We start from the raw sequence: 26182 nt of genomic DNA, 5'->3' as shown, positions 1-26182 counted from the left end.
ACATTCAATTTATAAGTTTAAGGTTTATCATTACATACTCATGCTTATTGCTCACTCATGAAATAAGTCATTAACATTAGCTTACGTACATTTACATAGTGGTTTACCATAATTCTTGAAAAAAAAAATTTAATGCTATTGATCATATTTATTCATAAAAATGAAAGTTACACAACTTTCGTTTCATTGCTGTTCCACTTTAATTGATTAATTAAGTTTTCGTCAACGTCTTTTGCAAATCCATTTGAATGTGTTATAATTCGAACTCGATCAAAATCTACTCCCTCCAAATTTAAGTTGGAATAGAAGTTTTGGATGGCATCACCCACAATTTCGTGAAAGCCATGAGATGGAAAATTTCCTTGGCTATGGAATAATCCGCCATCAAATGACGTAATCCCTAAAAGCCTTCCAAAGATATATTTGTCTACCTTGAACACAACGTCGCTAAGCCATTTGACTCCTACGTATGGATACATTTCTGGTTTTTTTTCAACGAGTTGTAATGCGTTATATAGTTTGTGCGGGAAACGACAATTGGAATTGTTTTTCTTTTGGAAGAAATTGTGTACGGTGTCGCAAAATGTGACTGTTGAAGATACCCAAAATCCGGAAGGAACGAAACCGAGTTCACTTGGAGAAAGTAATAAAGTTTCATCTTGGAGCATTTTGGTATAGTTTTCGTTTGATTCTGGAAAATCTCCGTCAAGAATTGCTGGAAGTGTTTTGACTTTAGGCTCTGTGCGTTTTGTTTTTCTCTTTGTCTTTCCGGATAATTGCGCAGGAATGTAATTATAATGAGGATCTAACTCCCCTCTGTATACAATTGGGTTAGTTGGTTCGAGTTGTTGTGGCGGATCTGCGGCTTGGTTGGACATCAAAAAGTGATCACTTTTTGAGAATTTTGTTTTCAAAAAGTTTTTTCAATATTTTGAATTGGATTCAATTATCGTTGGCGGTTATGTACGCTGGGATCAATTTTGCTCTGTAAGTAAGAAAGTAATTTTGGAACTAACAAATATCATCTTTTACTATAAAAAAAAACAGCACCCTCTACCAAAACTTAGGTTCTAATGCTATTTAATGAAAAAAGAATAAATAAATGTGTAATAAAAAAGAAATTGTTTTCTTGGTTAAATTTCGAAATTTTTACAATGTAGCTGAGCACAGATATTCAAAGAGGATGTATGAGTTACAGATTCAAATCTTTGAAGAACAATTTTTGAATCTCTAATTTTTTCATTTTATGATTTATCGTTTTTTTTTTTAAATCAGCTTGCAGACAAGAAAGGGTCTTCGTACCATAAAACGCTTTTAATTCAATCAGGTTTATATGAAGATAATATACGTGATCAGCTAAATACTTAATATAAGCTTAACATGATTGGAAAATCGGAACATTTGAAATGTATAATTATGAGCTAGCTGGGGCCTTGAAGAAATATTTTCCAGAAAAGAATTGATTTCTATTCAATTGTTTCACATTGACACTTTTATCATAAGTTCTAATAAAAAGTTAAAATTCTATTGGATGTTGTTGAAAGAATTCTTTCAAGATTATAGCAATTTTAGCATAATTTTACGAAAAACCGGAACCACAAGTTCGACTCTACATAGTCATAAATTTTCATAACCATTATTTCCAAAAGTATGATATAAGTCAATTAGAACTTGAGATGGGGAAAAGTGCCATGATTCAAAAAAACGACTTTTTGAGAGAAATCTAAATTAAAAAAAATTATCAAGATGACTATATATGAAAGCTTAATTCAACAAAATATAGAAAATTTTGGTGGCGAACCTATTATTTCTACCTCGCTGACTCTCAATATTAAAGCATCAGTTCCTGATCGACTTCATACAGGCAAAAGGATTCAAACATTTTCCAAGCTTGTTGTTGAACAAAACATAAGCATTAGGAAACTTGTTGTTATGTTTCAAAGGACTAACCCAGAGTATATCGGTTATGATTTTGTTGTGAAATATAATAATCGTCTTTTCCAAAATGGAACACTTCGCGAATGTGGAATCACAAATAAAAGCACCGTAGAGCTTATTTCCCTCACATCCGAAAAAGCTGATCTCAAGAATCAAGGGTTTATTCTTGGATATTGGAGTTTAGTACCATTAATGCTTGCGATATCGTTTTTCGTTGGGTCGCTTGGAGGTAAGTTCGACATCACTATCAGAGGCATATTTTTTATTATTGGTTGCGTTATTGGTGTTCCATCATTTGTATGCTTTGTCATTGGAATTTCAGAAATTTTCCCAGACAAATTCGGCGTTTCTTTTGTTGGTGATATATGGTTTGGTCCATGTGGTCATCATGAAAACGAAAATGAACCTGCTGATGAGCTAAGTATTTCTGAACTCGAAAATCAAAATCTTTTCTAATACTTTCTTTTGTGTATTTATGTAAATCAACTTCTATATATTACATTTAAAATTATTTTAATATGTTCTTTTATAATGTGGATCAACATCAAATGGATTACAAAACGATAACAAATTCAATAGCAGGAAAGACACTTTTGCATAGACCATTCAATATATTGGTGCACCAATGTTGATCAATCAGATTCTTTTCTTTATTAAAGAATAGACAACATAGAAACACTTTTGACAAACAATTTTTTATTGATCGCAATTCATAAGTTTTGATTCAAATTGCCCCCAGTTTTTCTAAAGCTCTTCTAATGAGTGTTTCGGTATAATTCAGGTCCAATGTACAAGGCTCGAGTCCACTCCACGAAATCTTTGGATCTCTTCCGGATACCATAATTTTGCTTGTGTATCTTGACAAATACAAAAATGACAATAGCCATTGTTCCATCTGCATTTCAACAACAGCTGTTCCCGGCTGCATATAAATTGCTCCGGCCAAAGCTGATCCATGGATACCGAAGAAGAACTTAATTTCATTGAAATATTTTGCTTGATCTTCAATATTTTTTGGAATTTCGCCTTCTTCCCATGGAATATTTGGGAATTTCGTGTGGACCATATCCATTACTTCCTTGAAATTGCCGATACTACGACTTGTGTTTTTACGATTATACATTACAAAACGATGTGGCTTAACATGGTCTAAATCAAATGTCTTGACGAAAAACTTTCGGAAGTTGTCTATAAAGTATGGTACTAAATCGCCACAAAATTTATATGATACAGTATAAAATGTATCGGCGAAAAAGGCATCATTGTGGCCAGCAATAACTTGCTCGCGTTTAATACCGAGCGTTTCTAAACATTGGTAGATATATTCGCGTTCTTCTGGAACAATAATTATACTTTCATGTAAAAGATTTTGTGGTAATGCAACATAAACTGGAAACACTTCTAAGAACCAATGGCCATAATCTGACGTGTGCTGGTGGCCTATACAAATTACTTTTTTATAATATGTAAGATTATATGTGATTTTATCTGGCTGTTGATATAAACCATCCCAATACCTTGGATGACATGCATGCGAAAGAAGCACATATGAGTTGTTTTGAAGAAATACACAATCAGGTAAGAAATAAGTATTTTGCATTACATGAAATTTAGCTCCATCAAAAAAGCTAGGATCAACATAAACTGGATTAAATTGATTAACTGCTTCAGGTCCAATAATTTCGATTTGAGGAGTTGGAACATCCACTTTCCATGAAAAATCTGAAGTATTGACTAAGTAAGATGGAAACTGGCCCATCACAACTGTTGGCTTTATAAATGTAAGTGTAGATTTTTTATATGGTCTGAAATTATCATCATTGTTAAGATATATATCTAGATTGAAATCATTTAGTGTTTTATGATAATTAAAAACTGCACTTATAAAAAATACTATTAATAAAGCGCAAAGCATAGCCCAGTGAAATTTTATTATACGCATAACCTTTAGTTAATATTATTGGACAAGCTTTTAGTTTTAGCTTGTTGGATACGTTAAATTATCGTTGTCGATTGAGTGCGCAAAATGTTTGTGTGGTGAAACGAAAATAAAGTATTCAATATTGTCAATAAGACGATTTCACATCATTGTGGCAAATTTTCATAAAAATATTTTGAAAAAAATGGTACCTCACGATCTTCAGATGACGTTTGCTCTCCCAGATGCGCTAAAGCCCCAATCTGTTTATTAAATATTATTATGGAATATATGGAATATAGTAATTTATATATAAATGAACTAATGCAATAGAAAAGTGAAGAAGTCATTAATGACGCATCCCACAAAAGGTATCTTTGTATTTAATTTGCAAAAATAAATAATATATCTCATGTTTTCTGATATTTTATTTGAAAAATATTTAAGAATCACTTCTTCAACATTTAATTGCTGAATAGTGAATTATCACTTGGAAGCTTCCTAGTAATAATTTTTTTATAGGTTAGCTCGTTGTTGATCAGATGTCTAGCTTCAGGTTCCAGTTCTACAAGGATTTTTTCACCTATTTCCAACGAATTTAAATCAGTATATAAAGATTCGAAATATAAATCATCACACCCACATAAAAGCACTGCCTTTTCGTCTATTTTCAAGACGAAAAATAAAATCACCAAAATAAGAAAAATTGGAGAAAAAATGTTCCATTTATCCCCAATGAAAACTACAACATCCATAACTCCCATTACCTTCTGGAACTGACTTTCATTTGCTCCTATCTGTTGCATATAATGAAAACCAATTGTGGGACCTAATCTGCATAATATGTTTACAAAGCAGTTTAATGTATTTAAATTTGTTGATCCTTTAATAAACTTAAAGTATGAACCCATTTTAAGATGCATAAGGCTCCAACATCCTAATATAATTAAATACAATATGATTGGCGTTGATATAAATATGCCAACTATTTCTGGCATGTCTACATGAGATATTTGATAAAAAATAGAAAATTTTGGATTGATCATAAGGCATATTTCACTCCATAAACAAATAACATTGAGAATTGCTATGATAACAGATAAAAGGCGTAACATGAAACAAATGCTGTGTTTTTGCTTTTGATATCTTACTAAAGCTTTTAATGCATTATTAGCAGAATGTCTAAGAAAGCATGTTGATTGTTTTAATGAAAACAATGTTTTATCAATTATTGCAAAAAAATCTTCAAGATTATAAATAGAACAATTCTTCCAATTAAATTTTTTGAATCTTATTATCATTTTATTTTTAAAACGAGTTTGGATATAAAAATCTTCCGGAATGGGAACCAAACTTTTAAATTTGTTGAGTTTATTGATGCGTGGTTGACCTTTTTCCCGAAATATAATGCCAATACCTTCACCAAGTTCCAAACGTGCTTTTTCAACACATTCAAGAATAGCTTCACAATCAGTCATATATTTTGAAAGTTCTTTAAATTCTTTGGATATATAGAATAATGAATGAATGTACTTATATGAAGGATTGGCATTTCTCCATATTTCTCTAGGAAGTGAAACAAAGGCATATCCAAGGCAAAGACATAGGAGTATAAGACCATATCCATTAGATAATGCTATACCAAGAGGCAAAATAGATGCCCATGTTAAACGGTGTGTTTCTATTAAAATCAATATTCCAACCATAATTATTGCAAAGATAACACCATAAAAAATAAGATTATCCCAAATAGCTAAACAAATTCTATGCTTTAATGAAATACTATTACTATAACTAATGTATGAAATAACGAAAGGATTAATGATCCATGAAAGGATAAATGAAATCCAATAAAGAACATTTAATAATAAATTCAAGTATCTAATTTCCTTAGGTTTCTTTCCAAATGAGGAATTGGAAATATCATAGGGTAAAATACCAATTAGCATTATCATTGGAATTGACCCTGATAAAATCATGAATGTTGAAGCATACCATGGGAACTTAAATAATCCATAAACCCAAAAGAATAAAATAACAATTATAATACTTAAAAAAGACATTGTTGACACAATTATTATTCCAAATTCGTCCATACTTGTTTTTAATTCATGATTTTCACAAATCACTTATACGAATGGTTTTATTTCAGTTTTGCTTTTGTGTTTAATTTACAAAAAGAGACACGATTCAATAAAGAGCTTGCGATAATTATCATTTCTTTCAAAACAACTAACATAGTGTATTTTTCATAAAATATAATAAATATAGTAAATCAAAACAAGAAATAATAAATTTGTAAAAAGAAAAGAAAATTGAATGAAATTAGATCGTTCTTCGTATCGTTCTATCGTTTCATCAAACATTTGCCAATTAGGAATGGAAGCAATAGACGAAGAACGCCTGATTCTTATTCTTCAGACAACAGCTGACATAGTTCTTGGGAAGAAAACAGAAGAATCACTTAACTTGACACTTCTTGATATTGACGAACATGTCAGAACAAGACTTGTTTCAAATCTCATAACAATTTTCAGAAAAGGAATGGCGTACTGTCTTGACTTAAATTCTTTTGATCAAGAAATTGAAAAAATGTTTTCAAATGAAAAATTAATTTCAAAAGCTCTTCATCAATATTGGAAAAAGACACAAGCAAGCCTCCAACAACAATACGCTCAACTGTGTCCATTCGACAACCGCCTTACTGACCTCAAATGGGTATCTGTTCTTCCTTCTGATTCAAAATTTGGATTAAGCAAAATCACACCAATTGTTCAGTGCCACTTTAATGGAACAAATGACTCATTTAATATTTGTTTCACACAATCAGGCATTAATGATCTATCTGAAGAACTTTCTAAGATAAGTGCAACATTACAGAATTTTAAATAAAGTAGTTATTTTCGCAATTCATAATTTTCAACAATGAATATAAAAACTTTAAGATTTTTTTTTGACTAATTCAAGAATACATAAAATGTCATTTTAAGCCAATTTTTTTTGATATAATACTTTTACATCGGTTTTTTTGTTGATAAAATATTAACGTTCTCCCAAAATTTCTCATTCTCAATGAAATACAAAATGGAACTTTATTTTCATGATGCAGATATTGATCCAAATCGAATTCAACCAAACAACAGAATGTGGCTTGTTGTTTCTTATGATGGAGCAGATGTTCCTCTGTCTACAACAGATACTAAAATGCAGAAAAGATCAATATTTAATTTTAGAATGCCAATAACCTTCTCTGTTGCAGACATAAGTTCAGCTTATTTGTACATACAATTATGTTGTTTTGGAGATTCAGACGATGAGATGTTATTATTTGGAAAATCAAAAGTTAGAATTTGTAAACTCCCACTAAACGGACCTAATGCCTTTAGGATTCCATTGTATTCGCCAGACCAAAAAACAATTTCTGCAACTTTATGCATCAGTGGAATTATTGATCCTCCTCTTTCAGATCAGGAACCTGCTTCCTAACAATTCAGGTAGCTTCATAGATGTCTGTTTTCCATTTAAATACATTTTAATTCGGATTTCCATTTTTGAATATTGATTGAGCATGATGAAATTTAGTTTATAATATTATATCATTCATAGAGAACATATTTAATAATATACATTTAATAAATTTTAATTATATTTGAAAATTTTCATTCACCTGTGAGAACGTTAACACTAATTTTTTATTTTATTTTCCTAATTAAATGATTTTTTTTTAGAACAGAAAACATTTAATAATTTTCACTTACCAATAAATTATATAAAAACATATTATTTGTTATTTTCACAATAACTTACTTTCTGTTCAAACTTAATTTAACACAGATAAAAGCAGAACTACTCAAGACAAACACTTATTTGAAATTGAAATATCTTTCTTTTGATTTTTAAAAAAATAATGCATTTTTACCATAATATCTCTAAATTTCCAATTTTTTCTTTGATATAATTTATCATTTACTTTTAGTGTTTATGATTTGGATAAATTGGATTTATACTAATAATCATATAATAAAAGAAACATAAAATTTGCTAAATAACAAAAATCTTTGTATTTATTAAATTAATAAACAAATTAAAATATTTTGTTCTTAAAATATGTTTATTTATATCTGACTGACAAATTTTTCTTCTTTTAAATCGTCTGCAAATGGATCTTCTTCAATATTTGAATTATTAATACCAACTGAAAATGTACTATCGATTTCATTAATTTTATTATTATTTTCATCTGAAATATTCATTTCTTCTTCATTTTGTTTTCGCTTCTTGTTTTGATATTTAATCATAAATATTATAATTATCATTATAAATACAATAATTATTACAATAACAACAACAATTATAATGATAATTAATGTATTATTATCATCAGTGTTTATTATTACATCTTCGATATAAGAAATATAAAAGAAATTAGATTAATACGTAAAATATTCTGGATTATATATAATTGTATAATTATAATATATGAAATCGACATAAATATATTTAGTTTCAGATTCAATGAAAGTAACTGAATAAGATTTTAAGTACGTATAATAATTTGATAAAGTTTTTATAAACGATAAAGAATAAGTTAAAGTAATAGTATTAACAAAAGTAAAATTCATCGAAAATACGATTCCGACAATTATCAAAACTATCACAACAGCGCCGCATATAATACCAATTAACAATTCATTTGATATCGAATTATCTTTTGGTGCAACATCAGTTACAACTAATGTATAAAAGTCAGAATAATAACTATAATAAGACGAATAATATATAACAGTGTAATCGTAATAAATGACATTTGTCGATATATAACTATAAGTTGATTCGAATGTTAACAATGAAATTGTATTTATGTATTTACTATAAATTGTAATCGAAAGTGTAATAGATAATGAGTGTGTTAAAGTGAACGAATGCGTTAAAAATAAAGTTACATCCGATGAATAAATAACTGATGCAGTTAGTGAATCCGATTCAGTAAATGTATATGAATTAGTGATTGTATCATATTGTGTCAATGTGAATGTGCGTGTTGGCTGGAGACATTCGTCAAGTGTTGTTCCCTTAGTAATACTCATATTTCCAAATGTTTCATTTTGATATGTTACTATTGTCATAACTGTTGTCGCGTTGATGTTGACAAATGCATCATTTTGTATTTCTGGTGAAATTTCTCCATTAAAATGAATACATTGAAGTGATGTACAATTAAAAAATGCACATGAATTAATATATTGAACATTTTCATCAATAAAAATTCTTTCTAAATTATTACAACTTGCAAAAGCATAATTCATAATAGAAGTGACTGAATTAGGAATTGTAAATGTTTTACTTTTCATATTCGGATAACTAATAATTTGTGTAATTTCTTTATCATATAAAACGCCATCGTTTTCATAATTCGAATAACCAATATTTTCTTCTGAAACATTAATAAATTGAAGTTTCGTACATTCTAAAAATGCATTCCCAATCGAATAAACTGAACTTGGTATATAAATATTCACAAGGTTTGTACATCCTCTGAATGCATCTGATCCAATATTTCGGACGCCTTCAGCTAATGTTATCGTTTCAAGTCCTGTACATTCATAAAATGCATTATCACCAATGTTATTACAATGAATTGTAATATTATTTAATGAAATACATTCTGCAAATGCACCACCTCCAATTCCACTCATTAATTTATCTGGAAATTGAAGATATTCTAATTTTGTACATGATGTAAATGCTCTATTACCGATATTTCCAACTGTTTCTCCAATTATTACTGTTGTTAATAAAGGCCATTCTCTGAATGCATTACTTTCAATCTCGCCAACATTAATAATTATAACACGTTCTGTAACATTCATATAATCTTTTGAATAATCATTGAAATCAGATATTGTGAGTGTTTTTGTCTCTTCGTCATATGATTGCTTTGTATTAACAAAAAATATAATCAATAAAATCGGAATAACTTCGTTTTTTTGATGTATGCTTTTCTGATTAAAATAAATTTTAAAAAAGAAAGTAAAAACGAAAAATATTAATGCGAACATACATGGATGCTTTTGTCATACACATAGTTGTTCACTGTTTTATTTTCAGTAAGTAAATTAAAATAATATTTATTTCGAATAAAAAAATGTTTGTTGGAATTTAGGAAAAGGATGAAAGTGCCAATGTGAATCAATATTAATCATGGATTTGGCTTTAACAAATAACTACGAATTTTTCATTAGAAATGCGTGTAACGACTGTTGTTCAATGTGATTCGTCGTGAGTTTTCATCGAAATTTTTTTGCATAACAAGACAAGCACATGTAGCATTAAGTGACATGAGGAGATGTCATTTACTTGCTCACAAGTGTAAACCTGACATTTGAATGGATTTCAAGGTAACGACAAAAAACAAACAACTTTTTGTGTGAGTTCGATTGAAGTCAAAACCGTCTCAGGATATTTTCTGTTGGATTTAACGGTCTATTGTATTCAACTTTTTATACATGGGTTTTACTCAGTTTCGCGAAAAATGAGATAAACACTAAATCATCGGAACCGATATCAAGTTCTATCATTCAAATAATTGTTGTATTGAATATGATGCATTTATTTTTAAGGTTTATTGAACAATCTCCACCATGTTTTGAGTAAAGGATGCTAAAAAAAGTCACTTTTATTTCAAAACAACTTTTTGCGGTTAATATAACAACAACTCCGATAGGGTTTTTTGTAGTCACCTTATAAAAAAATGTCATTTGTGTTGCCATATTTATAGAATTTCAGGTAGCAATGAAAGAGTTTAAAGTATTCTGTTGTAGTTTTAGGCTTATTCGAAAACCAAAATTCAATCCATTTTGATCCACAGATAAATTGAGAAGATAATTTGTTGCTGGATTATTCCCATTTTGTATCATAATTACACTGAAATTAAATCAATTTCTGGAGCATAAGACAATTATATACAAACATAATATTTATTTTCAGTTTCACTTGTCATCACATTATTATAATTCATAATATTTATTATTTACACAACAATTTCAACGAATTTATGGTCTGCAAATCCCCAATTTGTATTTTCGCAATATAATGTACAATTTCTCCAAGTTCCTATACACGAGTATTCCTTTATCACATTTTCGTGATCATAAACAGCCTCTGTCCCCAAATTAAAGCTTACGTGGAACTGATGGACAAAAGGGGATCTTACGAACATTACCATTATTCCCTGTATCATTTTCATTGCCTTTGCAACGAACAAAGAGTCGGTGTGCATATTGAACGGCACCTCGTTAAACCCTCTAATTCTTTCCCACATGTACCAAGAAAGAAGCAAAAAATCGCCCGAAGCGCTATTCACAGAGAAGTGTTTCCACATGAATCTAAAGTGCGTATTAAGCAGACTAAATTGTTTCGGCGGTAATCCCGTCCATTCTTCCAAATCCATTTTCTCCAATTTCCAAACTTCGGGCAAAATTTTGATGAAATCTTTTTTCGTTATATTATAGACTTCTAAAGTGTTTTCGCGTTCATTCCATCGATTCGCCCTATATAACATCATCGAGTTAAACTCATGCGATGCAATTAGCTCAAAGAAATGTGTCGAAAACATATTATCGGAGTTTGTTGTTAACACAAATTTACTTTTAGCTCGACGTAGTCCAATGTTTTTCGCAACGAATTCGAAGAATCCGCCTTTTCGATTAAACTTTATTGATAAATTCTTATGTACTTCAGGTGGAACAACGATAAATCGCAAATGCCCATTTAAATATTTGCTGATGTTACATAACTCAAATAATAATGTGGTTCCTCTTGGCGTACCATAATCGACATATATGACTTCGACTTGCGCTAACGGTACATTTTTGAGTCCGTAACTTATCGAGTTTAAAAAGTTTTGAGCACGAACTTCAAAGTTTTTCGAATAACTATCATGTCGACCTGTAGTTAATATTGTCATATAATTTTTATCCTTTTCTTTTCTGTTGAAAGTTCGATAAGTTTTCGATATCATTTTAATGACATTATCTTTCTTTTTACCTAACGTCTCAATTATTTGTGGAGTTATACCTAATGGCTTAAGTTTGTGTGGGAATTTTTTAAAGGTTACGGCGCATTTGGTTAATGCTAATGATTTAAGTGCAGCGTTAACTGATTCTTTTATTGTGGCAACTGAATGACCTTTAACAATTATGAATTTATGTGGCTTTTTATATAATGCTCGAATTACATATTTCGCCGCTGTGATAGAATCAATACTATGATATTTGGTGAAACTGAAATATTCAATGTTCGAATATCCAACTTTTCGACACTCGCGAACAGCTCTCATTGTGGGGTTCTCTAAATCCTTAAATGCTAATGAATCAACTAGCATTGGAAGCTTAACAACTGTGCCCCCATTTAATAAAACTGTAATAATAGTATCGTTGTTTAATGGTTGCGATGTTGCAAAGATAAACGGAATTTCTCGGGATCTTAAAAATTCACATAAACCTGTAATATACGTGTGGATGATGGTGTTGGTGTATTCGGATCCATCAGAATGTGCGTGACGAACATATGGTGGTTGATATGTGATATAAGCTGAAATTATATTAATCCCTTCAAATAGTAATGGAGTGTCTTCGGATGAAAAATCAAATTCGTTTATGCCTTTCGTGGTTAGAACTCGTTGATTTCGTTTTTGGAAAATACTTTTAAGAGTAGAACCAAGAACAGTAGTTGAACCAATAATTAAAACATGTGGAGCATTTTTGTTCTCAATTACTTGTCGTTTGTTAAAAACTCTGGTGATTTCTGAATTAACTTCAGATCGATTAATACATACATTGATATCTGTAGTTAATATTGAAGAATATTTGAAGCCTTCATCTGCAACGTCAGAGCCTACTTGTGGTATTGCTAAATTATAAAATGGGTTTTTATAGTTGATATTTAAATTTGGTGCATCAAACGAAAATTTTAAAAATGTGAATATAAAAAAAAGAAAAATGATGGAATAATGTGGCTTTAAAGTATCTGTGATATTTTTTTCAGAGAAAAAAAATGTTTTTAGTTTGCATAGCAACCAAGCAGAACTTACAAAAGTGCCCATATAAAAAACTGAAAAAAATTAACGTCTTTCATGCGGATGATCGTGAGCAAAAGATGTGAAGAGTTCGATATTCTGTGACAGCTCATGCTTGACATTATAAAGCCGAAATAAAAAATCGGTCTTGTGTGATTTTAATTTTCTAGAACCTTTATGTTTGAAAACGAGTTCCGAAAATAACGACCCTTCTAAATGACCGTTAACTTCTTCTCAATCGACCCTTAATGAAAACATGTTTTTAGAGTTAAATATGAACAAATTTATTTGTAAATTTTTTGTAGCAAATCAAGCAATATTAAATCAAAATTTTGCTCTCTCCGTTCAATCCTTTCTCAATTTTTATGTTTTTTCCCCAAAATGTCCAAATAAAATTCTATCAGATTTAAATATATAATGCACCATGGTGTTTATTATACCATAAAACCAAATAAAATTTCGTGTAATTTTAGAAATTTATCAAATTTTTATTTTTCTTTTTCTTTGAACTCAAAACAGGCAAAAGATATTTTATTGAAAAGTTCATGATAATGCAATAATTTTTATCTCTTTCTCAAAATAATATTATTCATGTGTTTCAAGGCTTTCATGACCATGAAATTTGCCTAGTCAAAAAAAAAAAGAAATTGCATGTTAGAAATAACCATAGTAAAATTTAATGTATGATTCCTAAAATGTTATGAAACAATCTTAACCAAACAACCTTTTACTCATTGTGCAAATTTACAAAATGTGTAAAATTGATGGTAAATTAGTGATCGGTTTACTCGTTTGGAATTGAGATTTCGCCGGATGTGATCTTCTTTTGGATAGCCTTAGCATTCTGACCTTCACATTGAGCTCCCATAGCTTGGCATGTACCAAGAACTTCTTTAACAGTTCCTGCAAGTGTCTTTGACATTGACTTGTGCCTCATTTGACGGGCGATATCAATAACATTATCAAGTGTAAGGCTTCCTGTGTGTTTAACATTCTTTGTCTTCTTACGATCACGATGAGGTTCTTGGAGAGCGTGAATGATAAGTGTAGATGTTGATGGAACAACTGAGATTGTTGCTTGACGATCAACAATAGTAATTTGAACTGTGCAACGATATCCTTTATATTCTTCTGTAGCTTTAGCAACTTGTTGACCAACTTGACCAGAGTTAACACCGAGAGGACCCAAACGTGGGGCAAGCTTTGCGGTGACACCCGATTCTCCTCCCCAAACACGAACGCGAATGACAACCTCTTGTGACATTCGAAAAGGCCGGCCACAACGGTTATTGCGGTTATGTTGAGGAAACCGCCGAAGAAACATAAAATGTGTTTTGCTCAGCAAGTTATTTTCGAGTTATTGTTTTGGTTAGCCACAAGTTTTAACTTTGTATTATGTTAAAGAAACAAAAAATTATTCATTTAGAAAAAAAATTATAATATTTTCTATTCGATAAAAGAAGTGATGTTAAATGAAATAGAAGAAAAAAGGAAAAAATAAGTTGCCGCATGATAAATGTTTATTGTGTTGAGCTTATGAACATTAAATTTTGATTTATTTGATAGAGAATAATATTGAAATTGAGAAGAATGTGAAGGCGCAAATTAACTTCTTAACGAAGAACAACAATTTTCACTTGCTTGAAATGTGGTTTGCATCAATTTGATGAATCAAGTTCAAAATTAGGTTTTGCAAAAAGACATTCTTCCCAAATACTCTGCTCGTCACCAGAGCTAGAGTCTTCTTCTTGCTGCCAACAAGTTGGCAAAGGTTCTGATGATACTGAATTTGTAGTTTCTAGAACAGTTTCATCTTGTTCATTAGAATTGCATTCGTATTGAGAGATAGATAGTTCTTGTTGATTAAGCATTGATTGGTAGGCACTTATGGAAGATCGATAGTAATCGAAAAGTAAGAAAGATAGATCAAAGACACGTAGGGCTTCCTCGAAAAGTTCTTTTTGCTGCCTTTCGAACTCTTTCATCTTTTGATACAATTCAAGGTTTACGTTGATTTTATGCCTTTTAAGTTTTCTTTGGTTCATTTTTGGCCATAGTATGAATATTGTATCATTTGATTCTATCCCCTGAATACCAAGAGTGAGATCAAGTTGCAATTGATTACCTTTTGATATGCAAATTAATTTTGAATTGGGTGGTATTGCAATTCCTGCCGTTTCTAGAAGTGACCTAACAGTATCTGATCTCTTCGAATGTACTGGGACATCGTTTCCATTCAGAGGTTTCAGTATTACATCCACTTCCTTGTCCATCCTAATTAACCAAATTAACAGGTTTACAAAATAATCCATCAATTTTCACAAGAGAACGTTTTTGGGGGTTTTGGAAAGTCTAATCAATAATTTCAATCATGAAATTTTATCAAATCTTCCATCGGGAGAAAGAAAATTCTGTCTTTAAAATCAAACTAAAACAAAAGCAAGAAAACCCATAAAACTCGTGTTAGCTTATTGTTTAATTTAAAAATCTCTTAATATTATTAAATATTTTTAGATATTTCTTTACAAAAATTCTTTATAAGAATTCAAATCGAATAAAAATAATTTAATTCAAGAATTTATATATATAAAATATTGCATTTAGTCCAGAAATTAAATGATTTTATATTAATTATTAAAAAAAAATGAATAAAAATTAAAAGTAAAAAATATTTTTAAGTTTCTTGGGAATTCCGACATAAAAATGTATATTTTGCGAGTTTTTGCTTTGATTTGGAGCGTGTTCGAAAAACCTAAAAGAGCATCAAATTTGATGAACGATGAAATGCTTACTCATCTGAAAAAATTCGTGGGACGTTCGATACCTCTGCAAGGAGCTCTGCATTTCCATAGTGCTTTGAAACAATTGGCTCAAATTCATTTGGCGTATAATGTTTTCCTAACCATGGAGTAACGATTCTCATCCATTGATAATATGGAACAACTTCTCCTGTTTTAGGATTCCTTCTTGTGTAATGTAGTATCGAGCTATAATGAAGAACGTGATTTTGTGAGGGTTCCATGATCATTGATTTGTAATCCATTTCGGAAATCTTTTCGATACGAATGCGAAAAGACTCCATAACATCCTTATGAGTAACAATAATGGCTGAACCATGCGCTGGTACGTGTCTACGAAGCCAATAAACAACTCTTTCTGTTCGAAGCGTGAGATGTGCAATTGATTCTCCATTCGGCGGAGCCCAATAAAATGAATCACGAGCTCGTTCAAGCATATAACGTTTAAATTGCTCTTGACTAATATTCTGATCGAGTCTTGAAAAATTACCAAAATCTCGTGGCCGTAAATACAATGATGGAAGCCAGTGAGCACCATCAAGGTTGAGGCAGCACGCTGTTTCAAGTGATCTTACAAATTCACTTGTAAGATAAGCATCAAAATGTGGGAAATTTTCAGAAATCCATCGACCAGCAGCACGAGATTGTATTGTTCCTAACTTTGTTAAGCGCCATTTTGAATTGTGAACTTTTCCTAATGTTTCATGATATTTTTGATCAAAGTCTGGATCTTTTTGAGCTTTTCTTTTTTGCAACATAACTGATCCTTCTGATGCTCCATTTCTCACAATCAATAAATCAACTGGCAGATATATATTTCCTCTTTGTTGTGTATAATTACGAAAGGATTTCGATGATAGCATCTGAAATCCACTTTTGAACGATACATGTAAATAAACGGTCTTATCGGCCACTTTGATTACAAAAAGCTTTTTATACGAAAAAAAAAAAAAAAAAAACATTTATTAAATTTTTATATGTTACTCAACTAAACAGTTGATTTTCTCTTCTTTTCTCTTCAAGAAATTGACGATGATCAATTATTGCATTTTCAAGTTCTTGAGTTCTGTGTGTAATTCTATCCAATAAATCATTTTCTATTTCATTTATATTTCTAACATTTTCATTATAATTTGATTTTTCTTTTTCGGATGTTTTTTGTATCTCATCAATTAAATTAATTTCATTATCAATTTCCTGATTTGCTATTTCTGCTTCTTCTTCTTTTAAGTTTAGCCATTCATTCCAAGTTTCTTGATGTGATTTAACTAATTTATCAACATCTTCATTAATTTTTTTATATTCTTTTCTCCAATTATCAATTTCAGATATCTGATCGATTTTTCTTTTTTCTATTTGTTTTTTTCTTTCATTAATATCTTTTCTTTCTCCAAAATTCAATTTCTTGTTTTCTTCTGTTTCTTTTCTTATAAACTCTTCGATTTGTTCTGTTTCAATATCAGATAAAAATAATCTTTGATTTAACCAATTTCTTCTTTGCTTTTCAATTTGTTCTGTTTCTTTTTTAACTTCTTTTTTGATTTCTGTTTGTCTTTTTCTAGTTTCTGCTTCTAAACGAATTCTTTCCAACTCTTTTTCTTTCCATCGTTTTGATTTCTTTACAACTATTAAAACTGGATAAAAATCTTTTGGTAATGGCTTAAATTCAGATGTATCAGGATTATTTATAATATCTTTTTTATAAATTTGTTTTGCCTTTTTAATGATAGAATATACATTTGTTTCAGTAACAAGATCAACGTGTAAAATAAAATATGATGAAATAAGGTACTCAATAAAAGATGGACGTGATGAAAGAATATTATCGAGTAATATTAGCGCTGAATCAGTGGTGGAAACTTCACCAAAAAAACTGCGAAGAACTGGCCATATAAGTGTTGGTGATACAGTCTCACCAAAATCATGACAAATTCGAGAAATCCGAGAAAGAATTTTAACTGGAGGATTTGGTACAAATGATATCCATTCTTGACACCAATTGTATATGACAGTGGCTATAACTTCAAAAACAATGATTGAATCTCGCCCAAATAACATGAGAAATGGGAAAACAAGAGATGGAAGCCAATCACATTCTGCAAGTGGAGGATGCCAATATGCAAGACATGAAAGAGTACGCATGAAGCGCTTTGAAATTGAGCCAAATCTTATTGGTAATTGTTGTGGAAAAGAACAAATTGAAGAATGAATTGGTTGTTGAGCTAATGTCATATATGCATTTTCATTCATCGGTATTTGGAGAATATATCTCCAAACAATAACTCTGTGCTTTGGAGGAAATGATTGATTATTCTGAATTATTTTAAGTAATGCTTTGGTGTTCAAAATTGTTTCAGCATTTGCTTTTTGTGCAAGCCTTAGAACTTTGTTGTTGCTGTTGCCACACAAAGAAATTGAAGAACCTTTTCCAAACATTTTTCACTTTAACGTACAAAAATCAAATTCTTCTAAAATCACACACAAAAGAAACTATAAAAATATTAAAACGGCAAATATATATTCTAGATTTTATTTTTTAGCAAACGCTAAAGCTTTTGTTAGTTAAACATTAAATTACATTGGTGTTCGCATTGAAAGCACAATATGAGCATAGCAGCCGTTTACATGATCAGAAACATTTTGGCAGGTTTCGCAAAAAGTGTCAATATTCTCCAAACCATTTTTGGGGATGGAATCAAACCCAAACAAAAATGAAACAATACCAGTAAAATTTCCCAAAAATGAGGACCTTGAAAAAATTGATTCCATTGCTAGAAAGATTGCAATTGCAAAACAAAATATTAATGCTTTAAAAGAAGATTATTTTCGACTTGAAAAAATACGCACAAATTATGAAATTCGATTACAGCAGTGTGATGAAGAATACGAAAGACTTCATGAAGTTTACAACAAAATTCGTATAAAATACATATTAAGTGTTGATGAAAGAAAAGATCTTGAAAACTATTTGGGCAAAAAACAGATAAAAGAGACAGAAGTGGTTGATGAGAAAGAACACGTACCATCTCCTTCTCCTACACCATCTCATTCTCCTACATCACCACCATCATCATCTCAAAGCGAACAAAAACTTAGCAGCATTGTGATAACTCCTCAAATTTATTCATTATCTAATGGCTTTTTCGGCAATAAAGTCTCCCTTAAGCATACTCTTCGTACGACTCAAACCACAATCTGTTCCATACAATTTTCAAATGATGGCTCTATTCTTGCTTTTAGTGATAGTAAAAATATTTTTATTGTCGAACCCGAAGATGGCTTCCTCATAAAAAGCATATCTCTTCCTCCATCTGATGGAATCAATCCTTATTATGCACGTGTTATACAATTTTCACCCAACGATAAATATATTGCAGTTAGTGGCCCTAACTACACCATTTTATTGTATGACATTGGAACCAAAGGCCTTTTACACACGTTTCATGGCCATCGGAAGGATGTAAACTCCATCATCTTCGGTTCAAAGGAGAATACGTTAATAACCGCCGGTTTTGACGGTTATATAAACGTTTGGGACCTCAATTCATATGAATTAGTGAAACATCTTGAACATGGTGATAATGCACCAAATGGAATAATATCACGTGTAGTAACATCTACAAAGTTTTCATTTTATGCTGTTGGGTTTGCTAATGGAAGGATTGGGATATATGATAACAAATTTGAACAACCGATGATGAGTTATCCTGCCCACCAACAAACATTACTAACTATCGCTGTATCGCCGTGCAATAATGATATTGCAACATCTTCAAAAGATAATACAATTAAAATTTGGTCTCTTCATGGAATTGCAACGTTAAGGCATACTTTGGAGGGACACAAAAACTTCCCTTTAGTTGTTACGTTTTCACCTTTTGAAAATTTGGTATTTTCGGGATCAAAAGATCAAACAATTAGAATTTGGGAACAAAAAACTGGTGAACAATTATGTGGAATTAAAGTTCATCAAGACACAATTTTCGGTATTGCACATCATCCTAGTCTAAGATGCTTTGCATCTTGTAGCGGCGAAGGAACTGTGTGTATTTGGAAGTATTATTCCCCTGAATGAAGTGTCACATTTGTGTAAAGCGTTAAAAATCGATTTTACGATACGTATCGTAATACGTTGGAAACTTTTTCAGATTTGAATTTCCACTTTTTATATTAAGCGGAATTTTAGTTTTTTTTATAAATAAATTGCTTAGAATATATATAAAGATGTTTTTCTGATTAAAGTATTATTCTTTATATATTTGCTATTAGATAAATGCTTAAGCTAAGAAAAATCAAATTATATTCAAGGTTGAAATTTTGATCGAATTTTAATTGTAAAAAAAATCTATGACATAAATATTCTGAAAATACTTGTCATTTGATTTTATCTTCGGAAATGATATCATTTTCTAATTTCATTTCAAATTAGGATTTTCTGTATGTGATAAAATGTATTAAATATTAAACGGTTTTGATGGCACTTTTAACCGTATTTCACTTTGGATATGGCTGTCTCATTTGAGCTAGTTCAAGTTGAAAACCCAGAAGAACTCAACCTTATTTTTGGGCAATCACACTTTATTAAGACTGTTGAAGATATTTATGAAACACTTATTCAATCAGCTCCTGGAATAAAGTTTGGTCTTGCATTTTGCGAAGCAAGTGGTCCATGTCTCATCCGCACAGAAGGAAATGACCCTGAGTTAGTAGATCTTGCAACAAAGAATGCTCAAAAAATTGGATGCGGACACACATTTATAATTTTCTTGAAAAATGTCTTCCCAATTAATGTCTTACAATCACTTCGTAACGTCCCCGAAATAGTTACACTTTTTGCTGCTACAGCTAACCCACTTCAGGTTGTTGTTGCCAAATCAGAACAAGGCCGTGGTGTAATGGGCGTAATTGATGGTTTTGCGCCAAAAGGTGTTGAAACAGCTGAGGATAAGGAAGGACGTATGCAACTTCTCCGTAAATTTGGATACAAACTCCATTAAACATTTCAAATTTTCTATTTTTTTTTAATATGTTTTAATTACTTTTTTTAACTTTTAAATATATCAAATATATTATTAAACATTTTATAATTTTATAATACTATTAAAACGTTTTTTATGTGCATTTAATTTATGCTCGTTAGTGATTACATAAATTTTGTTGGGAATTGTTGATAGATCATACTTACACGAAAATATTGAATTTAGTGCTCTATAAAAAACTAAGCAGAAGTTGATTGAGGAGATTTTTCTTGAATTCAAGTAAATTATTTTTTATAATTGCCAAAAAGAATAATCGATTTTAAATAAATCTCTGAAAATTGTAAACGTTTTGTGATCTTTATTTTTTACATTCAAAACGGCATTTTTTTTTTTTGCAATGATCTCAGATTGTCTTGGAATTGATATAGGTAACTCAACAAGTTGTATCAGTGTTTATGCTAAGGAAGAGAACAAAGTCACCGTATTAAGCGTTGATTTTAACAAAAAAACAAAGCCTACCAATGTTGTGATCAAGAAGAAGAAGAAAGGTGACAATTATAAATATGTTTTTGGCATTCCAAACGAATATGGCTCAAATAGTGTGATATCTGATTTCGTTCGAAAAATTGGTAGCGAAGAGATTTTTGAAATTGAGATAGATGATGAAAAAAAAACATTCACTCCAAAAGACATTTACATCAAATGCTTAGAGTCAATGATTAAGGATAGTCATTATGAAAATGCTGTTATTATAGCAGTTCCAGCTTCATATAAAGATGATAAAATTGAACTTATAAAACAAATGGCAGAACAAGCTGAATTTACGTTTATTGATGTTGTACAAAGTCCAATTGCTGTAGCTCTTGCTTACTTATATCAAAAAAAAATCCAAGATAAGAAAACTGTCCTGATTTTTGACTTTGGAATAACACTTAATTTATCCCTTGTATATGTTGATGAGAATGCTGAAAACTGCAAAATCTTAGCTAGCGAAGAATTTCCAACCATCAATAGCGATGTCATAGATTCATTAATTGTAGATTTGATCAAAAATAATTTTGGAAGGCAGAAGCAGAATTTATCTGATGGAGACATTGACATCATAAAGAAGAATTCCGAAAATGTTAAAATTACTCTTAGTAATGAGCGGGATTCAAGCTTTCGTGCAACTTTCCAAGGAAAGTCATTTGGTAGTCATATAACTGTTAAATATGAGCAATTCAAAAATGTTTGCGAAAAGATGTTCAACGGCATTATAGAGACCGTTAGTAAATTCTTAGAAACCACCAAAATTTCAAAGGAGAACGTTAATGAAATTCTCCTTGCTGGTGGTTCATCAAATATAGCAGAAATAAGGAATAAGCTAAAAGACTTTTTTGAAAAAGAGCTGCCTGTACTTGATGATGTGAAATTTGAAGAGGTTGTATCTTATGGAGCTGCTGCAAAGTTTGCTTTATTTGATCAAACGACACAACAGATAGATCCAGAACAACCACAATATATAGATCCAGAACAACCACAACATATAGATCCAGAACAACCACAATATATAGATCCAGAACAACCACAACATATAGATCCAGAACAACCACAACATATAGATCCAGAACAACCACGACCACCAAATGGAAACAAATCAAACATAAAGATTTACTATATGGTTTTGGCTATTGCATTAATTATTGCTCTGTTCATCAAGTAACATGTTCCTTATAAATATTTTCGAGAGCATAGTAAAAACATTTTGGAACACAAATTTTATATGTTGTTTTAAAAAATTTGATAAAATTGATTTTATGATATATATTTATATATTTATTTAAAATGTTTTATAAGATGTTTATGCATAAGTTTTTTCCCAATAAATTCAATGTAATATTAAAAAAAAAATATGTATTAGAATTTATTTGTTTATTCTGCACTAAATGACTTCATAAATGTTGTAAACTAATGCAATTCATCTTTACCAATTGGTATTCAAGCAAAATTTGGAACTGATGCATTTAATGGTATTTAACTTATATAAATAATTTCATCCTAATGAAATTAATAAAATTTCAAATCAGTACATAAGAAAGAAAGACATTGCAATGTTGTATATGCATTAAATCAATAAAGATTAAATACTTTGCATAAAAAAAAATATTTATAATTCACATTAAAAAAGGAATGAAAACAATAAACATCAAAAAAATTATAAATTTATATTCTAATTTATTTACTAACAAAATAATTATATTAAAGTTATTGCCTGTATAATTCTTTCGGGATCGCCCACGTGAAGAAAAGAATTTCTTAGTTCCGAATCATAATTTCTTACGGGAAATCGAATTCCGGCATGCCGATAAATAAAGCGTGCAGCTGTTTCGTACCATTGCCTTGGACGAGGAGAATTATGTTTCCCACAAAAAATGTAAAACTGTTTTTCTTGACATCCGTATTTGTCAAAAATTGCTTTTCCCTCAGCTAGAGGAACAAAAGTATCGGATTTGCCATGGCCCATAAGTAGTGGAACTCTGGCGCATGGTATATCTCGAAGTGGATAATTAATATCGACTTCATCTCCAATGACATTTCGAGCCTCGCGGATAAGAAGTGGCTCAATAAACTTCATAAAGAAGGAGGGAATCCCATACTTTCGAGCATGGTCATATACAATGTCATAGATTGATGAAAAAGCTGAATCTGATATAAAACAAAAAAAATTATTGGATGCAGATACTGTGTTAAGACCTATGGCTGCCCCTAAAGATCGGCCCCATAAACCAATTTTAGTAATATGGAATTCTGAGCGAATAAAATTTGAAGCTGCAAGGACATCTTCAAATCCATGACAAAGGATTGGTATGAAGTCTCCCTCCGAATTGCCGCTTCCAGTGAAATCAAAACAAAACATTGCAAGGTCAGGCGTGCAAAGAAATGGAATCAAATTTAAAGCTTCAAATTGATTATTACCAAGAGAATGAAGAAAAATCATACACACAGTTGGGGTTTCATTGTCTATGTCATGCCAAAGACTCCCATATAAAGTAAGCGATTTGGAATTTTTAAATGTTACTGGAATTCTTCTATAAACATGATTTTCTGCGGATTGAACAACTGTAACAGTATTGTTGACATCATAGGACGCCCGAGCTGGCCGTAAAGCCACATCGGCAATCCATTGCACAACACCTTTCATTGCTGGTAGGTTTCAACGGACTAACGTATTTTCAACGAAATTTTGAGGGAAATTTTCAATTCAAATTTTTTCAATACATCACAGCAGTTGTGCAAAGTGAAGATTTTGCTTATGACATTTCATTAATTTTTTGCTACTCGTAAAATACCTATTGCTAACTTGTACAAAATGAGTTTATTTATCAATCTGAATTATATTGTATGCTAAATATGAAATATTCCACTTAATGCAAATTTTCTCGATCAACCAGTTTTAATAATTATAAATGCTTTTTATCGTTCACTCTTTGATTTCAGCTGAAATGCATAATGTTTTTTGAGTTATTACCAATTTTTCCTTTATGTCGTTGGAATGAATGAAGATATTCTTTACAAGATTGTATTTATTAAATCTTTAAATGTTAAGCATTATAATCAAATAAACATTTAATTTGGATTGTTTAGTATCATATTAAATTTTATTATATTTAATTCATTTCTTTTTAAAAATGCTTTATGTTGTATTCTTTTGAAAAATGGAAAAGTAATTAATTACAAACTTAATGTTACACCTTATCATCAAAACAGATATTTTATTTCTAAACAACTTTCTATTTTTCTTTCAGTTGAGCAAGTCTTATAAATATCAAAAATTCTTTTCTAAAGAAACATATATTTACTGATACTTATAACATTTTATACATAATTTTTTTTTGATTTTTTATTCTATTGAACAATAAGAATTTCTTTGATATGTATTATCATTGTCTTCTAGATTTTGTACATTACTTATTACAAAATCATTGGATATATCATCCTTGAGAAGCTTTGATGCAAGGTGGTCGCCAATCTTATCAATAACATATCGACATGTTTGCGGAAATGATGGAGTTGCTTCTAAAAAAATCATATTGTTTGAACTTGCTAAGTTTTTCCCTTCTGAAGATGGAACTTCAACCTTATCATTTGTTGAATTTATTGCAATTATGAAAAAACTTCCTTGAACATTTGGTGCATCGGACCATGGAGTATTTTTTATTGTTTCACAAATATGCATAAAACTATACCGTGAAGATGAGTTGTATAAAAGCATTATTGCCTTTGCGTCTTCTGATATTATTTTACGGAATTTCCCATATAATTCTTGGCCACTTGTGTCATAAAAACATATTTCTATATTTTCTCCAAGGAAGTTGTTCTGAAATTTATAAAAATCTACTCCACGAGTCGGATTATTGTCTGGAATATAAATGTTATGTAACGCAGAACACATAAATTGGAATTTGTCAATATAATTAAGTGATATCATTAAAACTTTTTGCAAAATAAAATGAATTTTTTCTTCTTCATTTTGCAATGACATAAAAGCGAGATAATTGCAAGGTAATGTGACGAAAGAAAAAAACAAATTTTCATAAAGTTATCAAATACTTGAGAAACGATCAAAATTAACACATTATTATGAACGATACATACATTCAACAAAAAGTCGGAATTGTGTACTTTCAGATCAAAAATGTTTCAATAATGCTTTTGTCAACACTTGTCAACAATCGGTTACTACGGTTTTGAACGACCAAGTCCCCCTTTTGGAAAGATGTCAAGCCTCAAACTTCAGAAGAGATTAGCAGCATCAGTCCTCAACTGTGGCGTTGGCCGTGTTTGGATGGATGAGACAGAAATTTCCACTATCGCAATGGCAAACTCACGTCAACAGATCAGAAAGCTTGTTGGTGATGGAATCATTGTTCGTCGCCCAGTTGCCATGCATTCTAGCGCTCGCCATACCAAGCGCGTTCTTGCTAAGCGCCTTGGTCGTCATAGGGGCTATGGTAAGCGCCGTGGTACACGTAATGCCCGTCTTAATTCAAAGTGGCAATGGATCCGTCGTATCCGCGTTCTCCGTCGCACACTCAGGGACTTCAAACAGAAAAAGGAAATCGATTCCCACTTATATCGCAAATTATATCTCAAAGCTAAAGGTAATGAATTCCGTAACAAACGCGTTTTAATGGAACATATTCACACACTTAAAGTAGAAAATGAAAGAGAAAAGAACCTTCAACAACAAATCGCTGCTCGTCGTGCCAGAAGTCGCAGAATGAGAGAAAAGAAAGCTAAGGCTGCTCAGTAAATCATAATTACTGAATAATTATATATATATCAAACAAGGTTTTTTTTTTTTTTTGAAATTGTATTTATTAGAATTAATTCTAATTTTGTAATGTAATTAATTTTTCTTGTTATCGCTTTGATACTAATAGAAAATCTACTTCTATATCAATTTTTCTTATTATGAGATTACAAAATAAAT

General features: G+C 30.6%; 12 protein-coding genes across 12 annotated transcripts; 6 read left to right on the top strand and 6 right to left on the bottom strand.

The window, feature by feature from the left end:
- Positions 1–167: 167 nt before the first annotated feature.
- Positions 168–878, bottom strand: GO595_006151 (uncharacterized protein; the record flags this gene model as incomplete). The annotated part of the gene is made up of 1 exon (XM_067919472.1): positions 168–878. The coding sequence occupies one exon, from the start codon at positions 876–878 to the stop codon at positions 168–170; it is 711 nt and encodes a 236-aa protein (XP_067773747.1).
- An 868-nt stretch (positions 879–1746) lies between these two features.
- GO595_006150 (uncharacterized protein) lies at positions 1747–2394 on the top strand (the record flags this gene model as incomplete). Its single annotated transcript, XM_067919471.1, has 1 exon — positions 1747–2394. The coding sequence occupies one exon, from the start codon at positions 1747–1749 to the stop codon at positions 2392–2394; it is 648 nt and encodes a 215-aa protein (XP_067773746.1).
- Positions 2395–2662: 268 nt separating this feature from the next.
- On the bottom strand, positions 2663–3697 carry GO595_006149 (uncharacterized protein; the record flags this gene model as incomplete). Its single annotated transcript, XM_067919470.1, has 1 exon — positions 2663–3697. One exon carries the CDS (start codon positions 3695–3697, stop codon positions 2663–2665), a length of 1035 nt encoding a protein of 344 aa, XP_067773745.1.
- Positions 3698–6175: 2478 nt separating this feature from the next.
- On the top strand, positions 6176–6748 carry GO595_006148 (uncharacterized protein; the record flags this gene model as incomplete). The annotated part of the gene is made up of 1 exon (XM_067919469.1): positions 6176–6748. One exon carries the CDS (start codon positions 6176–6178, stop codon positions 6746–6748), a length of 573 nt encoding a protein of 190 aa, XP_067773744.1.
- Positions 6749–13716: 6968 nt separating this feature from the next.
- GO595_006147 (60S ribosomal protein L12) lies at positions 13717–14196 on the bottom strand (the record flags this gene model as incomplete). The annotated part of the gene is made up of 1 exon (XM_067919468.1): positions 13717–14196. One exon carries the CDS (start codon positions 14194–14196, stop codon positions 13717–13719), a length of 480 nt encoding a protein of 159 aa, XP_067773743.1.
- Positions 14197–14590: 394 nt separating this feature from the next.
- On the bottom strand, positions 14591–14917 carry GO595_006146 (uncharacterized protein; the record flags this gene model as incomplete). Its single annotated transcript, XM_067919467.1, has 1 exon — positions 14591–14917. One exon carries the CDS (start codon positions 14915–14917, stop codon positions 14591–14593), a length of 327 nt encoding a protein of 108 aa, XP_067773742.1.
- An 803-nt stretch (positions 14918–15720) lies between these two features.
- GO595_006145 (phosphoglycerate mutase family protein) lies at positions 15721–16593 on the bottom strand (the record flags this gene model as incomplete). Its single annotated transcript, XM_067919466.1, has 1 exon — positions 15721–16593. One exon carries the CDS (start codon positions 16591–16593, stop codon positions 15721–15723), a length of 873 nt encoding a protein of 290 aa, XP_067773741.1.
- Positions 16594–18419: 1826 nt separating this feature from the next.
- Positions 18420–19805, top strand: GO595_006144 (Transcriptional repressor tup12-related protein; the record flags this gene model as incomplete). The annotated part of the gene is made up of 1 exon (XM_067919465.1): positions 18420–19805. One exon carries the CDS (start codon positions 18420–18422, stop codon positions 19803–19805), a length of 1386 nt encoding a protein of 461 aa, XP_067773740.1.
- A 430-nt stretch (positions 19806–20235) lies between these two features.
- GO595_006143 (adenosine monophosphate-protein transferase) lies at positions 20236–20727 on the top strand (the record flags this gene model as incomplete). Its single annotated transcript, XM_067919464.1, has 1 exon — positions 20236–20727. One exon carries the CDS (start codon positions 20236–20238, stop codon positions 20725–20727), a length of 492 nt encoding a protein of 163 aa, XP_067773739.1.
- Positions 20728–21106: 379 nt separating this feature from the next.
- GO595_006142 (heat shock 70 kDa protein) lies at positions 21107–22411 on the top strand (the record flags this gene model as incomplete). Its single annotated transcript, XM_067919462.1, has 1 exon — positions 21107–22411. One exon carries the CDS (start codon positions 21107–21109, stop codon positions 22409–22411), a length of 1305 nt encoding a protein of 434 aa, XP_067773738.1.
- Positions 22412–22942: 531 nt separating this feature from the next.
- Positions 22943–23890, bottom strand: GO595_006141 (Clan SC, family S9, unassigned serine peptidase; the record flags this gene model as incomplete). The annotated part of the gene is made up of 1 exon (XM_067919461.1): positions 22943–23890. The coding sequence occupies one exon, from the start codon at positions 23888–23890 to the stop codon at positions 22943–22945; it is 948 nt and encodes a 315-aa protein (XP_067773737.1).
- A 1575-nt stretch (positions 23891–25465) lies between these two features.
- GO595_006140 (60S ribosomal protein L19) lies at positions 25466–26002 on the top strand (the record flags this gene model as incomplete). Its single annotated transcript, XM_067919460.1, has 1 exon — positions 25466–26002. The coding sequence occupies one exon, from the start codon at positions 25466–25468 to the stop codon at positions 26000–26002; it is 537 nt and encodes a 178-aa protein (XP_067773736.1).
- Between the last annotated feature and the right edge of the window lie 180 nt (positions 26003–26182).

Source organism: Histomonas meleagridis, assembly GCF_020186115.1.
Source record: "Histomonas meleagridis strain 2922-C6/04-10x chromosome Unknown contig_40, whole genome shotgun sequence".
Taxonomy (NCBI): domain Eukaryota; phylum Parabasalia; order Tritrichomonadida; family Dientamoebidae; genus Histomonas; species Histomonas meleagridis.
Note: the sequence above shows the minus strand (reverse complement) of the source record. Positions and strands in the feature narration are given on the sequence as shown.